Consider the following 14,917-nt stretch of genomic DNA (forward strand, 5'->3'; position numbering starts at 1 on the left):
TTCCCTTCAAAGAATGATACAGATTAAAAATTGAGTGAAAATGGAATGGTGACTTTGCTATTTGATAGTTAATTACCGCCTCTAGGTATTAATATGATGGCGAGAAATAAAACACACCTGGGCAAACAAGCTGACGGCCCACCTGATGGAAAGTGGTAACCGTCGCCTTTAGACATGAGCAGTACCATGGACATAACAGAGTATACTGTTTCGCCCATGATACCCCCCATGCGTTGTCATTCCTGAGGACTCAGATGTTATTCCTCTGCACCCTGTAAATTCACGCCATATCCCACCCTTCAAACCGGAACACAGCCATGCAAACACAACTGCTTCACGGTTGAAACACGAATGGGACAGAGGTACCCGAGCAAACGACTTTTGTACAGTCTCCCTCTGGTAATTACATGATATCACTCATATCTAGTTACTATACACTACAAATATAACTACAGGTTAAATGTACAAAAAATAACAGACAAAAATGGATTTAAAAAAATTTATTTACCGTTCAATCTCTCCATACAATATTTAAATAATAAATGATATGGTAAATAATAACAATATATATAACTCTTCAATTTGTCAAATCAAACATTTGTACTTAACAAAACATCGATTAAAATTAAAACATTAATGTAAGTAGCTATTTAAATTTCTTTTTTTTTTTTGTAGCTTTTGTAACAGCTCGGCTGCACAGTTGATTTCTTTTGCGTTCCACTTTGTGAAAAACTATACTGCCTACCTAAGTCTAATAAGTTCTTTTTTTGTTTTTATTTTTATACCACAAAATTAAAATAGATAATAGGGAATAGAAATGGCAAAATGCTGGGCCAACTTACACATCATAACAATTTTTTAAAGAACATAGTAGAAGGCAAAAGAAGAAGGGGAAGACCGAGGAATAACTACATGGGACAGATAAAGGAAACACTATGTGTCATGTCGTATAGGGAGGTCAAAGATATGACCTGGGATAGAGCTGGCTGGAAGAGAACGCATGAATTAGTTGCACCGACAAGAGGAAACTGTTAAATCAAAAGGAAAGACAATAAAATTAGATTTTTATGAAAGGAATCCATATTGGAAATTTAGGTACCCAATGTACCATTTTTAATTAAAAATTATTTATTATACAAATACAACAATTATATTTTTAATAAATTTAATAAACATATTAGAATTATTTTACTAAAACATAAAATAACTTCTTCTTTAAATTATATATAATACACAATTTTCCTGCACTGAATTAATTGTTTATTCAACTTTTTATTGCACCAGAAACATAAAAATAAACAATAACATAAAAAAAAATATTTATCTGGTTAATTATTATTACCTTTAAGGTAATATATGTGTAGCTATATAATCCTATATAGGCGAAATTGAAACAAGCATTAGATGCTGTCTTTAATTTTACCTTGAATATGGGTATTTGCAAATTAGTTTTTTTTTTTTATTTTTTAATTTAATACATTTTATGCTCAAAAAGTTTAAAACGTTAAGTACTCTATCTAATCTGTAAACACAAAACTGATGCTATCTAGAGAAGAATTAAATATTACTTAGTCTCTCTATCTATTACTACAAGTGCGAGCAAGGTAAAAAACAATACGAAAGGTCACATTGAATTAAAATTTATTGGCTTCAGTTTTGTATTCACAGTCCAATTTTAAATTGGTAATAAGCTTGCCTATATTTATATAATGACGAACGCTACATTAGGCCGACCTTCGGTCGCCGATCATCCGCGTGCGACGAGCCAATACGTCAAGCTACATGCGATTAATACTCCGTCACATAGTACGGAAGATCGGTCGTTACGTAGACGTAACGCCGCGGAATAAAAGCGTCTATTCGGTCGTCCAGGTACCAATATTCCGCTGGCGGGAGATCGGCAACACCATACTGTATGTTTATGTATTTTACTGTGTTGCAGTATGTATGTATGTATGTTACTGGGTTTGTTGTACGCGTCCGTGCAGCCTAACTTCAGGCTGCAGCTGAAAATCAGTGCTTTGCTTTTAAGCAAAACCATCAGTGAGCTGTAGCCTGTTCGGGTCACTGCGACACACGTGGCGAAACCATATTTTCATATTTTATCTTTTGTTGTATATTTTGAAAAGTGTAAATAATTTGATTGTATAAACTCATTTGTAAATTTACGTGTGTCATAACATGGCTCAAATAAAAAGTTTCTCTATCTATCTATCTATTTGACATCTCGTACTCAGCGGATGATCCGTGACTGTTCACATTGATAAATAATGAATAATTACGTATATAATAAGCAAATGAATATAAACGACCGAAGGTACAATGGAGGCTGTAGCTTATGTAGTCTCTTCAATTTTTAATGCCTTAACTTTTTGGATATCCGAATATGGCAGCATGGCTACCGAAGCAGTCCTTTTGAAGTTATGTGTGAAGTTCAACACAGCTATCTTCTTCGGCATTGCAACGATGACTGTGTGACCGTCCTCTGCTTCCAGCACATCGACCTGAAGGATCGGACTCATGGCAAGGACTGGACAGTCGCGACGCTCCACAAAATTGTACTGTTTCACTGGTTCCGAATTGAATAAATCTAGTTGTCCAGATTTGTACGGAGCGTAGTATATACGTAATACACCCCAGTTGGATCCGACAAAAAAGACATCACCGTATGATTTGACAAGTATTATATTATGGATAGGATCCCGTGGTAATGTGTGGTTCAGTAAATACATCCATTGGATATAGACGCGCCAATCCATACTGTCTATAAGGTTGTGCTGGTTAAGAACATGAAGTATATTAGAGTCCTCATGAAGAGTACACGTTAAAATTATATCTTGGTTGACAAGACTGTAAATATTACGCTGCAATGTCAATATATGGAGACAGTCTGTGTATCCGAATGTCATAACTCCATCTTCAGTCTTTTTAATAAACGTCTTGGTTAATCTATCGGCGTCTAAGTTGCATACGAATATCTCATCCTCCATACTAACAAAATATACTTCCTTGTTAATGAGTATGAATGTTTTAACGTTATCAAAGGTTATGTCCGTTTCGAAAAAAGGATTCTTTATAAATTTACGAATGATGAAAAGGTGTAAATGATACCCGAGTATGACAATAGTGTGCTCGTTCTCAGCATATCTAGCATAGTCCCCCCTGATGGGGCCTCTTTCGTCACGCTCTAAAGTTTCTATATCATAATAAGTAATACAACTCCGCTTCTGGACACCTATGATCCCATCCCTCAGTACAACAAAGTCTCGAATCTCGTCCATGAAGCATGAAGCGGGCGCGAACTCATCACGAGTCTCCTTAGCTAGCGTTAACTTGGGCCACAGAGACAGGGAGCGGTAAATATTGCACCAACGAAGACCAAAGCGCCCCTTGTGTCTAGCAATTTTGTAAATGGAATTGAAATCGTTTTTGCAAAAATCTCGCCATAGTAAATCTTTTTTGAGTATGCTGTCTACTATCTGCTTCCACCTCAGACACACCTGGCGACACCTGGTCAAATCCTTCGCAGGTAAATACGTAAAAATGTAAAGTAGGACTTCAGTGGGAAATACGCACAGATGGGAAAAGTTTTCATCGTCTTTAGACATTTTAGGTGACTATATGTTTATTTATTGAAAACATATATCGACATAGAATAAGTTTTAAATGTATTTTATACGTTCCATTATATTTTTGTAATTTTTTTCGTATTTATAAACAAAACTTTAAAGGAATCGGACTGATACACTGCTGATTTGTTATTATTCTGACCAAATCTGACAGAACTAAAGAAAACTATATATTATTTAACTGTCAAGTCAGCTGCAGTGTCAGATTACATTAAGCTATATATACATCTGGGCAAGTAGAAGTACTATTCTATATCTATGACATATAGTGACTAGTCTACATCTACACTATTATTAAAACACATTGAAGATCATATTGCAAAATCATATATTTCACATATAGACCGGCATTTAACAGTAAAAATCGTTTTAAAATGAGGCTATGTCAAATTAACTAAGTCTACTATATAGAGTATATCTTCGAGGGAGCAGCGAATCAACTACTGCACATAAAATGTATTTAAAAATGGTCCCCAAGTAAAACATGTGTGCCCACCCGTGAGCACACGGGCGTTAATGTTGTTACGGATTGACCCGTTAGTTGGTATGCGGTTTTTAACGTGTTAAAGAGGAAAGATTTGTATGTACAAAAATTCTTTCACCATTAAAATATTACTATTATTTCTGATATTTTAAAAAAATATTTAATTATGCCCGCACACAAAGAAGGCGACCAAGATCAGATCACGAACTATCGACCAATTTTAGTACTAACATATTATTGCTAGTACCTGCCGCTTGCTAATAGTAATAGCTAAATATTAATATTACCAACTTAGTACTATTTGAGTTTAAACTACCCTTCCAAAATAAATTGTCTGATTTTTGTTATAATGCATAATTTACAAATACTTTTTTATTCTTTATTGTACACAAAAGGTTATTGAAATGAAAAACAAACATAATAGTGCACAAAGGCGAGCTTATCTCCAAAAGAGATTTCTTCCAGCAAACCCAATATGAAAAAACTGATAGTTTATTAATAGTTACATCCATACATGTGTACCAATCGACTTAAATATTATAGTTAAAAATAAATAAATAATAATATATATAAGTAAATACGAGTACATATAAATAGATAGATATATATTATATACATATAATACACAAATATAATAAGTACGTACATCAGCATTGTGAGAGGTAATAATTCTTCAGACGCGATTTGAAAATCCTAATACTTGGGCTATTTCTAATTTCTTGTGGTAGTGTGTTCCATAATCTAATTGCAGCCACAACAGGAGAGTTCGAATACGCTTGACCAGAATAAATCGGAGTTCGCAATAAAGAACTATTCGATTTATTCGTTTATATATGTAATTTTAGTATGTATGTACGAGGTTTGTCCGGAAAGTACGTATAAAAGTTTTTTAAAAATTTTATTTTACAATTATTCAGGTAAATCAATTTTATCCCCTTCAAAGTACTCCCCCTGTGACATAATGCACTTGTGCCAACGCCGTTTCCACTGTGAGAAGGCTCCTTGAAAGTCCTCTGGTTGTAGGTTTCTCAGCTGCCCCGTCGTAGCTTTTTTTATCTCATTTATGTCCCCCAAATGCCGCCCCCGAAGTACCAATTTGGTTTTTGGGAACAAGAAGAAGTCACACGGGGCCAAATCCGGCGAATAGGGGGGGTGTTCGGTCACCGTAATGGAATTTTTACTCAAAAACTCACGGACAACAAGAGAGGTGTGGGCAGGGGCATTGTCGTGGTGAAGAATCCAACGCCCCTCTCGCGCCAATTCTGGACGAACTCGTGCCACACGACTGTCTGACCGTTAAACGACGGTCCCCATTAACACAAGTTCGAATTCTTTCCACGTTTTCGTCGGAATGTGAAGTGGAAAGACGTCCTGAACGTGGGTCATCTTGAACGCTTTCTCGGCCCTCTCTGAATCTTTTTAGCCACTTGTGGACGGTTGGTTCCTTCACAGCATCATCCCCATAAACTGTTCTGAGATCGGCAAAAATTTCACGGCCATTCTTGCCGAGTTTCGAGAGAAACTTGATTACGACGCGCTGCTCTTCAACGGAAGCGGGCTCCATGCCGACGGGGTTTCGTTAAGAGGTAACTTCACAGATGGCGTGACAAGCCAGTTCGCACCGCACGGCGGTCAGACCAGAACTGAAGCATTGTTAGGGACATAAGGAAGGGGTCCTGCGCTTACCTGGCCTCCCCACTCCTCTTTCTCGCATTCCAGAACACTTTTATACGAACTTTCCGGACAGACCTCGTATATCAATAATTAGTAGTACCGCATTCGAGTATGCTGACACTTCCCTATGGTTGACTGGGAGAGAATGCTTTTATCATTAAGTCCGCCATGTACACATATTTGTACTAATGAATAAATAAATAAAAAAACGTCTAAGAGTCCTAATATCGCTTTCCGCCAAATACAGAAAGTGAAATCGCTAAATATGTGCATTTTATGTTTATTTTATGATTATAATAATTGAGTTACATCACATAATGTAAATTTTTATGTTGTGTAGATACTTGTACCTCTATTTTAAATGTATGAAGGAGTGTATAATACTCGCCAAACGATTTATGTCTAATTATAAATTCTAGGCATACGTACACTGGAAATTATTACATTTGTAATCACTTACGATAAATCTTTTCAAAACAAAAACTAATAAACAATACTAACAACGTTATCTACATTATTGAAAAAACCCCTAATAATAGACTTATCAACTTTTTAAAACATAATAAAATTGTATCATCTTGTCAATTTAGATTTCAATCTGGCAAAAGTACAGTAAATACTCTTAATCTACTAGTAAAACACGTTACTAGACAAATAGATGCCGAACAAAAATGTCTAGGAGTGTTTCTCGACGTAGCCAAGACTTTGATACCTACGCTCCTGGAAAAACTGTAGAGAATTGGCGTGAGACGTAAGGCTCTTATAATATTTAAAGACTTTTTATCTAACCATACTCAACAAATAAAGATTGATGTTAACGATGAGACTCCAATTGTTTGGGATATCCCTCAAGGTAGCGTCCTCTCTCCAAATCTTTTTTTATTATATATAAACGTATTATGTAAATAAGAATTAGACAAAGGTATAGTATTAAATTATGCTGATAATACGGACTTAATATTTCACGGAGAGACTACGCTGAAAAAGGATTCAATAAAGAGGCACATTGGCTTGCGGCTAACTACTACTATATACTGTACTACAGCTAAATACTGTAACAAAAACCAAATGTCTTAATATACCAGTTGCATAAAAAATCTACAGTGTTCATTACTGCATATATTTATAATAACTGACATAGATTTACAAATTTATACATGCTGTCCCCCATTTCGTGAAAACTGCTCATGTTATACCGTTTCCAAAGGAGTATCTTTACATACGATATCTAGGCGTAGCACTGGACTGCAGTATAGATTGAGGTTCCTATATTGATCTTATTATTTCGCGTACCAAGAAAGTTATTTAGAGTTTCAAAAAGTGGAAACATATTGTAGATTTTAATCTTTTGCGTGCAATATATTTCTCATTTACTAAATCTGTATTTGGGTATCGTATTGCAGTCTGGGATGGTGTTTGCAAGACTCATATGATACAATTAGAGTGTGCTTAGAGATCTTTGTTAAAGGTAATGAATTTTAGTCCTTATAGATTTCCCTCAAAATTACTATATAACAAATACCAAGTACATATTATTAGATAATTATATATCTTTCATATATCTAACATTTATTATTATTATTATTAATAATATTTACCAATATCAAAACACTAATATAAATATTCTTTATCTATGTCATCATGTTCAACGTATAGACATAACTTTATAGCTATTCCATCATCGACTTGACAGAAAAAGTAAAAAATATATCAAATTCAATGCAGCCAACATGTAGAAAAAACAATATTTTTGTTTAGACGACTACATTTGAAACTAATTTAACGACGACGGTAAACAAGTAATAAAATCGAAAATAATTTTATAATGGCAGCCTTTAAAACATTACGAGATATATGTAATAATTTCGAAGCGGACTTGCAACAATCTTCAAAAGAATTATTTTCAGCAAACGTTGGAGAGAAGGCCGAAGATGTTATCGCTAAGAAAATGCAAGATCTCTCCCTTTTTACATCTAAACTAAGACTATTGAAAGCAAATACACTATCATGTAAGTAATACGAACGCATAAAAACAATACGACACGGAAATCCTCTTTTAACATTTGGTAGTATTGAAAATACTATGTAAATATTTTAAATACACAGTCGAAACTTTACGCAATGAAAAATCCTTTGCAGGTAAACAGTACCTATATACCTGCTTCTTTATTGCCTACTGCCCTTTCTGCCGTGACCAACGTCTACTACTACTACTATTTAGTACCTACATATCTACGTCAAGTCCCTATTGTATACTTTCTAAACAATGCGAAAGTTTCAAAATTAACTATTTAACCACTTAGTGCGAGGGTTTTTCTGTGAAATGAGGTCAACTGGCGCACTGGCGCACGCACTAAATTCGAATGAGCATACAATAATATACTAAGCTCTATGAAAAACAAACGGGCGAGAAGGTATCGCTCAAGTTATAAAATATAAACAATATTTATAAGTGATGAAAGGTTCTCGGGATAGCACAAATCGGAACACATTTGATGCGCGAGAGGGTCTCGTTCGAGATGCTTAAGTGGTTAAACAACACATTAATTCTTTGAAATAACAAGGGTTGGGCTGCTTGAATATATTGCAAGCAACGGGACCATTATTTCCCCATTAGTATCAATCCCTTCTCCCTCCCATTTTCACATAAAGCAAGAACAAATGAAGTAATGATAGAGTGGCAGAGAAGCAAAATGCGGATAAGAATAAAAGTGAAAGGGATTGTTAGTAACAAGGGCTAACAGCCTCATTGCTAGATTTTTTACTGAGTGATGTAAGAAAGACTCTGTTTTCCGCACTTAGCCTCCCATTTGGGCCGTTGTGCGTGCTGAGTGATAATGGAATGGTAACCCCACCACCACTATCCACCACTAACCACCTGCTCTATCTATCAGTATACGCTGACGGGGTGCCAGTGAGAGATGATAGGTGAGGATGAAGCAGGTCAGTTAGCCTATCGTGGAGAATTCCATGAAAAATAATCATGATGGTTTCCAGTAGGAACCGCTTGGAGGTCGACCTGATAGGGCATATTGCTAGCAATGAGATTGTTAATTCCCATTACTACCAATCCACCTCTCCTCCTGCCCCATTGCTAGTAATACACCTTATCAGGTCAACCTCCACGCAGTTCCCCCTGGAAGCCATTGTGCTAGATTCCAGATCTATTTATCATAATGGATTAATAAAGTACAAAAATTCCTAAAGTGTACTTCACTTACTCAAACAAATTTACCAGTTGACTGACCAACTGTAAACATCACCAAAGCTTGTGATTGCAAACCCGCCTGCCAAGCATGGCAACTACTGGCAAAACCCCCCAAAGGAAAGCCTATGTTCAACAGAGCACTGTTAACAGCTAATATAATGGTGAATTCTTCACCATCTTCTTCATTCTTCAACATTATCATTAATCAATCATTATTCATCACTTCAACAGTGACCCCAGAAATCACAGAACAAGAAAAGACAGAAGAGACAGTATTAAACAGTTTTGGTGATACAGCGACCACGAAAGTGTTGGAACAACATATTGTGAAGTTCCTGACTCAGTCTCATGCTGTTCAGTCATTGATAACCACAGCTGATAAGGACTTGCAGCCAGAAATGATTGAGAGGAAAGAGTGAGTGGTTTTTGAATAAATCCTTACTAAAATATTTTTTTATGCAACTTAGAAAGGCAAACAAGCTGACGGCCCACCTGATGGAAAGTGGTAACCATCACCTATAGATATGAGCAGTACCATGGACATAACAGAGTAATGTATATATATAATATATATATATGTATATATATATATATACTATAAATAATATAAATGTAATAAACTTACAGAAAAATCATAGAAACCATGAAACTTTACCAGCAACAAGAGTCACAGTTGCGTCACCTGGATGCACTCCTCAAGGAGAAGGAGGCTCAGCTGGCGGCGGTGAGGGCACAGTGGGACGAGGAACTGTTACTGATGAGGGATATGAGTGACAAGATCGAAGATATAGAGGTTGATGTCTCTGGACCATTGCATGTGTAAGTGAAATTATATAAAAACTAGGTATTGAGTAATATATACTCAAGCTAAAATATCATGTGTTTTTAATTGTTGATAATGGAATGGTAACCCCGCCAGCTTATACCAATTGCGCAGGCAGGCTTACCATTCCTACTGGTGAGGGATGGTAGGTGAGGATGAAAAGGCAGGCAAGTTAGCCCATCGTGACGAATACACCTGGAATTCAGCTCAATGTTTTCCAGGAGGGACCATGTGGAGGTGGACCTGACAGAGTATATTGCTAACATTGGTACATAACTATGTCACTTAACACATTTGATACCATATAGTCCTTACACTGATTGCAAATATATTAATTCGGGAGAAATAACATATCTCAGTCGCCATGTGGTCCCGGCATAGAATAGGCCACCCCTTCCTTTTCCGTGGGTGTCGTAAGAGACGACTAAGGGACGGTGAGAGGGCAGCAGCGTCCCTCTTAAAACATATCTAAAAGCCTTACTGCGGTTGCCAATTCGCCTGTCAAGCGTGGCAACTACTGGCACAACTCCCCTTATGAGGAAGGCTTATGTTCAGCAGTGGACAGTTAACGGCTAAAATAATAAGTATCTTAGTCACGCGGACAAAGTCACGGGCAAACACTAGTATTTTCTATATTTTTAGGAAATTACGAAAGCTGGTGGACAAATTGGAGCTGATGCGGTGGTTGTTGGGCAAGCTGGTAATCTCCCGTACACACGACTACGATTGGTTTGCAGACCCTCACTCCAGACTCTCTGCGTTGAAAATCATTAGAACACCAAATACGCTAGAGACCTTCACTGGAGCGTCCTGATGTTGATTATATCACATAAATGATAGACAATAAAAAATTAAGCACTCTTATGTTTTTTTTTTTTATGGACAGTGTTTATTTAAAAAACAAATATAATCACACCCCGGACTATTTATACAAAAAACACCACGATCTGGGATTGTTTACAACTACAGAAACGAGTAACTTCTGTACATGTGATAATGTGAGCGTTAGAGATAGCGCGGGAACCACAGCGCGGCATAGAAAAACTATTTTTTTTTTGATGGGTGAAAATGGTATGGTAACTCCGCCTGCGCTAACGGGATACACTGGCGGAGCACCAGTGAAGGGTGATAGATGAGAATGAAAACAGGCCAGTTAGCCCATCATGATGAATTCATCAGGAATTAACCATGATAGTTTCCAGGGAGAACAGCGAGGAGGTCGACCTGGTTGGGTATATTGCTAGCAATGGGATTTTCAGTCTCCATTACTACACTACTAGCAATCCCTTTCCCCCCATAGAAAAACTATTGTATGTACTTTTCCAATCGGTTTCAGAATTAGGGAGGGCTGTGTCATCTGCCCTAACATATGCCTAGAGATGACAATTATATTAATTTTATTATATTAATAAGATCACATACATACATACATATCTGTCACGCCTGCCTCCCATTAGGGTAGGCACAAACAATGGAACGCCAAATACTTCGATTCAAACAAATCTCTCGCTTCCTCCACATTCATCAATCTTTTCATACACGCTCGCCGGTTACGGGTACTTTTAATTTGTCCCTTCTTTAGCACGTCGCCTATTTGATCGACATACGTCCGTCTAGGGCGTCCCCTACCGACATCTCCATTCATTCTTGCTCGATAAAGCTCTTTCGTAATTCTTTCATCTATCCTCTCCAAATGACCAAACCAACGCAACATTCCTTTTTCGATTTTGGTCTCTACAGCGTCTTTCAGTCCATACTTCTCTCTAATCACACTGTTTCTTACTCTATCTTTTAATGTAATACCACACATACATCTCAGAGCTCTTAACTCTACAACAGTAACAATAAGAGAATAAAGCAAAAAAATCGTTTATTTTGTTTTTAAATTTTTCACACTAGCCTCAATAGTTGACTGTCTGTATACATGTCAAGGCTCGTAAAACTTTCGCTCTCCATGTATTTGAGAATGGGCGCATTAAGATCTAATTCTTCCTCGCTGAGAGATGGAGAAGAATGATATGGTAACACCGCTTCCTCTTGGCGTTGCGCGTTCGATTTATTCCCTGCAATTTCATAATCAAAACCGTATACTTCTATTGAATGGTAAGACTTTGCTTTGTCGTTATTCGCGCTGTATTTACTTCTAGAATTAGTCAATTCTGAATATCTACTATTAGTTGATATAGATTTATAATCGTTTAATTGCTTTTTACTTAATTTGGTGCTGGAAGATATGACCTTTCTTCTTTTAAACATACATTCTGGATCGTTGAAATCTGTATCAGTTTTCTTTATAACGGATTTTTCAAATCTTATAGCTTGCACACATTTACGTTTATTTCGGGCCATTGTGCGCAATGCTTGGTATAGATTCTGTGGTTCTTGATAAGAGGCTACGTCTAACTTCAATTCTTCTTTGAACATGTTCAATAAAGTTCGCTTCTTACTTTTTCTAGACAACGACGATTTTTTATCCAAAACTGCGCTTTCGGATTTTAATTGTGGTGCTTTTTTCTGATAAATAAATGATTGTGCTTTCATTTTTCTTTTCTCCAGTCTCGGAGATTTCAACTGTAACTCCTGTCGAGTTTCTAAATACTTCGCCTTATTTTCTACTACTTTTTTATTGTAATCAGCCTCAGCCGTGCTGTAGAAAAGTTTTGAAGGCTTCCGAGTTAGATTATCAAACATTTCTGGAGTATCATTTTCTTTTATATCAAGTTTTTTAGCGACTGACTCGTCGATTTCGAAAACCGCATCTGTACTAACCTCACTCGGTATGCGGGGAGGAGCATTATATTTAGCATTCAAGTTATAAATGCTAAAAGTGGTTTCCAACAAATCAACAAATAAATTGTACATACCCTTGTCTTTAATGTTCTCTACTAAAGTAACTGGCTCGTCAATTCTTACTTTCTTATCAGTTTTCATTCTTTTCCCATGTAAAATTTGTTTTGTTACTCCGGCCTTACTATTGTTGATGTCATTTTTGGCAATCGTTGATACATCTGATAACTTGTATGATCCATTTTCAGAATAGTTTGAAGGTGTTTGCACTATATCTCTTCGTGGCTGTAAGATCACCAACTGTTCTTGGTTTTTGCATTTAGTAACTTGACCATTAAGAACGCTAGATTTATATCTGCCTTTAGTCTTAACCAATTTATCTTTTTCAGTGTCTTTTTCACTCATTATTTCCTTTATTTTACGTTGAACTTTATTTAAATTTCTCTTCTTAATATTTTCTGTACCTTGAGCTTTCGCAGGACGTTGGGTAGCTGCTGTTGATTTTGATAAAATATTTAATACAGAAGTCAAGAACTGTTTGTGGCCAGGCCGTGGTCGGGGTGATGGTTTTACTGTCTTTTGTAATTCTAAGTCAGTTTCTGCAAAAAAAAGAAGGAATAAATATAAGACAGTAAATCAATATAGTATCAGTACACTCTGTTATGTGCATGGCACTGCTCATGTCTATAGGCGACGGTTACCACTTTCCATCAGGTGGGCCGTCAGCTTGTTTGCCATTCTAAGTTGTGTAAAAAAAAAAACAAAAAAAATAACTTTGGACAGGCTATGTTTTGAGGAACTGTAGTTACTGCTGCCCATCCCTCGACCAAGTTCTTTTAGTCGCCTCTTACAACACCCACGGAAAAGAAAGCGGTGGCCCATTCTATTCCGGGACCACGCGGCTTTCATAATTACATACAATAGCTCTAATTTTCTTACCTTTATTACGTATGCTAATTTTCGTCGGTTTCTTCTCCACATACATTCCTCTCTTCTTTACACTATTCCTCTGAAATTCTACATTGCTTCTACTCTTCTTGTTGCTTCTGTTTTCAGATTTCGTCGTCATAGCGCTATTGGACGACTTAGATTTGATCACAGTGGATTTTGCTTCCATTTTAACTCGATATTATTTATTGAGTTAACAGACTTTTTTGAGACAACTTTGTTATTATCTGATAAAAGAAATTTTACATTATATACAGATCTGCATCTGAATTTTATCCAGAACACCAGTGATATAAGTAAGGATGAAAGCAGGTCAGTTGTGCCATCGTGAAGAAATCGACAAGAATTTACCACGATGGTTTCCAGGGGGAGAACCCATTTCTAACAATCCCTTACTTACCCCCCCCCCCTCCAGTAGAAAATTAGGAATTTGTCCTTTCTAAATCCATAATTATCACTTTCTCTTAGATTATACGCCATGCATTATCTGTTTTTTAGCGATCATTTTGACAAATTTATTTTACTACTCACTGTATCCCGCGGCTTCACCCGATTGAATCAATACATAAAATGTGTTAAGTTAGGATATAACTGCTTATATTTATTATGCTGTGTATAATTTGAGGCTACCATTTTTAAATATTATTTTATTTTTATAACATTTTAAAATGAAATATTAAATATATATTAGTAAATAAACTGACTAGTTTACTGTCATTCTTTATGACTAATAAATAACCTTTCTTATAATTTTTGACAAATGTATTTCAATCTCTTTTCTCTATACTAAATAATGAAAATAATACATAGGACATTTTTTTTATACAACTTAGAATGGCAAACAAGCTGACGGCCCACCTGATGGAAAGTGGTAACCGTCGCCTATAGACACGAGCAGTACCATGGACATAACAGAGTATACGGTTTCGCCCATAATACCCCCATGCGTTGCCATTCCTGAGGACTCAGGTGTTATTCTTCTGTACCCTGTAAATTCACGCCCGGACATACCTATATTTCACTGAACTAGGTGTTATCATGTGGAAGTCCATATCACTGGATTTGAATTATTTCGTTTAATTCCACTACCATCAGTATGCGTGTGACCGCCAACACTCGAAAATTTACTATCACTAACACACACAACAACAAACACGTAAACAACGTAACAACGCAAAACATGTGTGGACAAAATGACAATCGGAAATCGATAGCTAATATGGTTGTGGAACATATGGTCGATTCTTGAGTGGCGAGCCTGTACCGGCAAACACAGTGTAGGATGACGCCCCACTAGTTGAAGTGACGACCTTAAATGCATTCTAGGAAGTCAGTGAATGCAAGTGGATCAGGACCGTTCCTTA

At 36.5% G+C, this 14,917-nt stretch overlaps 3 protein-coding genes across 3 annotated transcripts in view; 1 reads left to right on the top strand and 2 right to left on the bottom strand.

Annotated features, from left to right (window-relative positions):
• Window positions 1-485: 485 nt before the first annotated feature.
• Window positions 486-3,788, bottom strand: LOC128200064 (uncharacterized). Its single transcript, XM_052892131.1, has one exon. The coding sequence runs from the start codon at window positions 3,606-3,608 to the stop codon at window positions 2,337-2,339; it is 1,272 nt and encodes a 423-aa protein (XP_052748091.1). The 5' UTR covers window positions 3,609-3,788; the 3' UTR covers window positions 486-2,336.
• Window positions 3,789-7,492: 3,704 nt separating this feature from the next.
• On the top strand, window positions 7,493-10,682 carry LOC113510299 (uncharacterized). Its single transcript, XM_026893748.3, has 4 exons — window positions 7,493-7,796; window positions 9,227-9,410; window positions 9,623-9,814; window positions 10,461-10,682. Exons 1-4 carry the CDS (start codon window positions 7,613-7,615, stop codon window positions 10,630-10,632), a joined length of 732 nt encoding a protein of 243 aa, XP_026749549.1. The 5' UTR covers window positions 7,493-7,612; the 3' UTR covers window positions 10,633-10,682.
• Window positions 10,683-13,584: 2,902 nt separating this feature from the next.
• The window catches only part of LOC113520882 (uncharacterized), a 60,239-nt gene continuing 58,906 nt past the window's right edge, over window positions 13,585-14,917 (bottom strand). The window contains exon 26 of the mRNA XM_052892198.1: window positions 13,585-13,780. Within this exon, the coding sequence (XP_052748158.1) occupies window positions 13,701-13,780 (80 nt within the window). The 3' untranslated portion in view covers window positions 13,585-13,700. The remainder of the gene's footprint in view (window positions 13,781-14,917) is intronic.

Source organism: Galleria mellonella, unplaced genomic scaffold (genome assembly GCF_026898425.1).
Source record: "Galleria mellonella isolate WM207_F2 unplaced genomic scaffold, CSIRO_AGI_GalMel_v1 utg150, whole genome shotgun sequence".
Taxonomy (NCBI): Eukaryota; Metazoa; Arthropoda; class Insecta; order Lepidoptera; family Pyralidae; genus Galleria; species Galleria mellonella.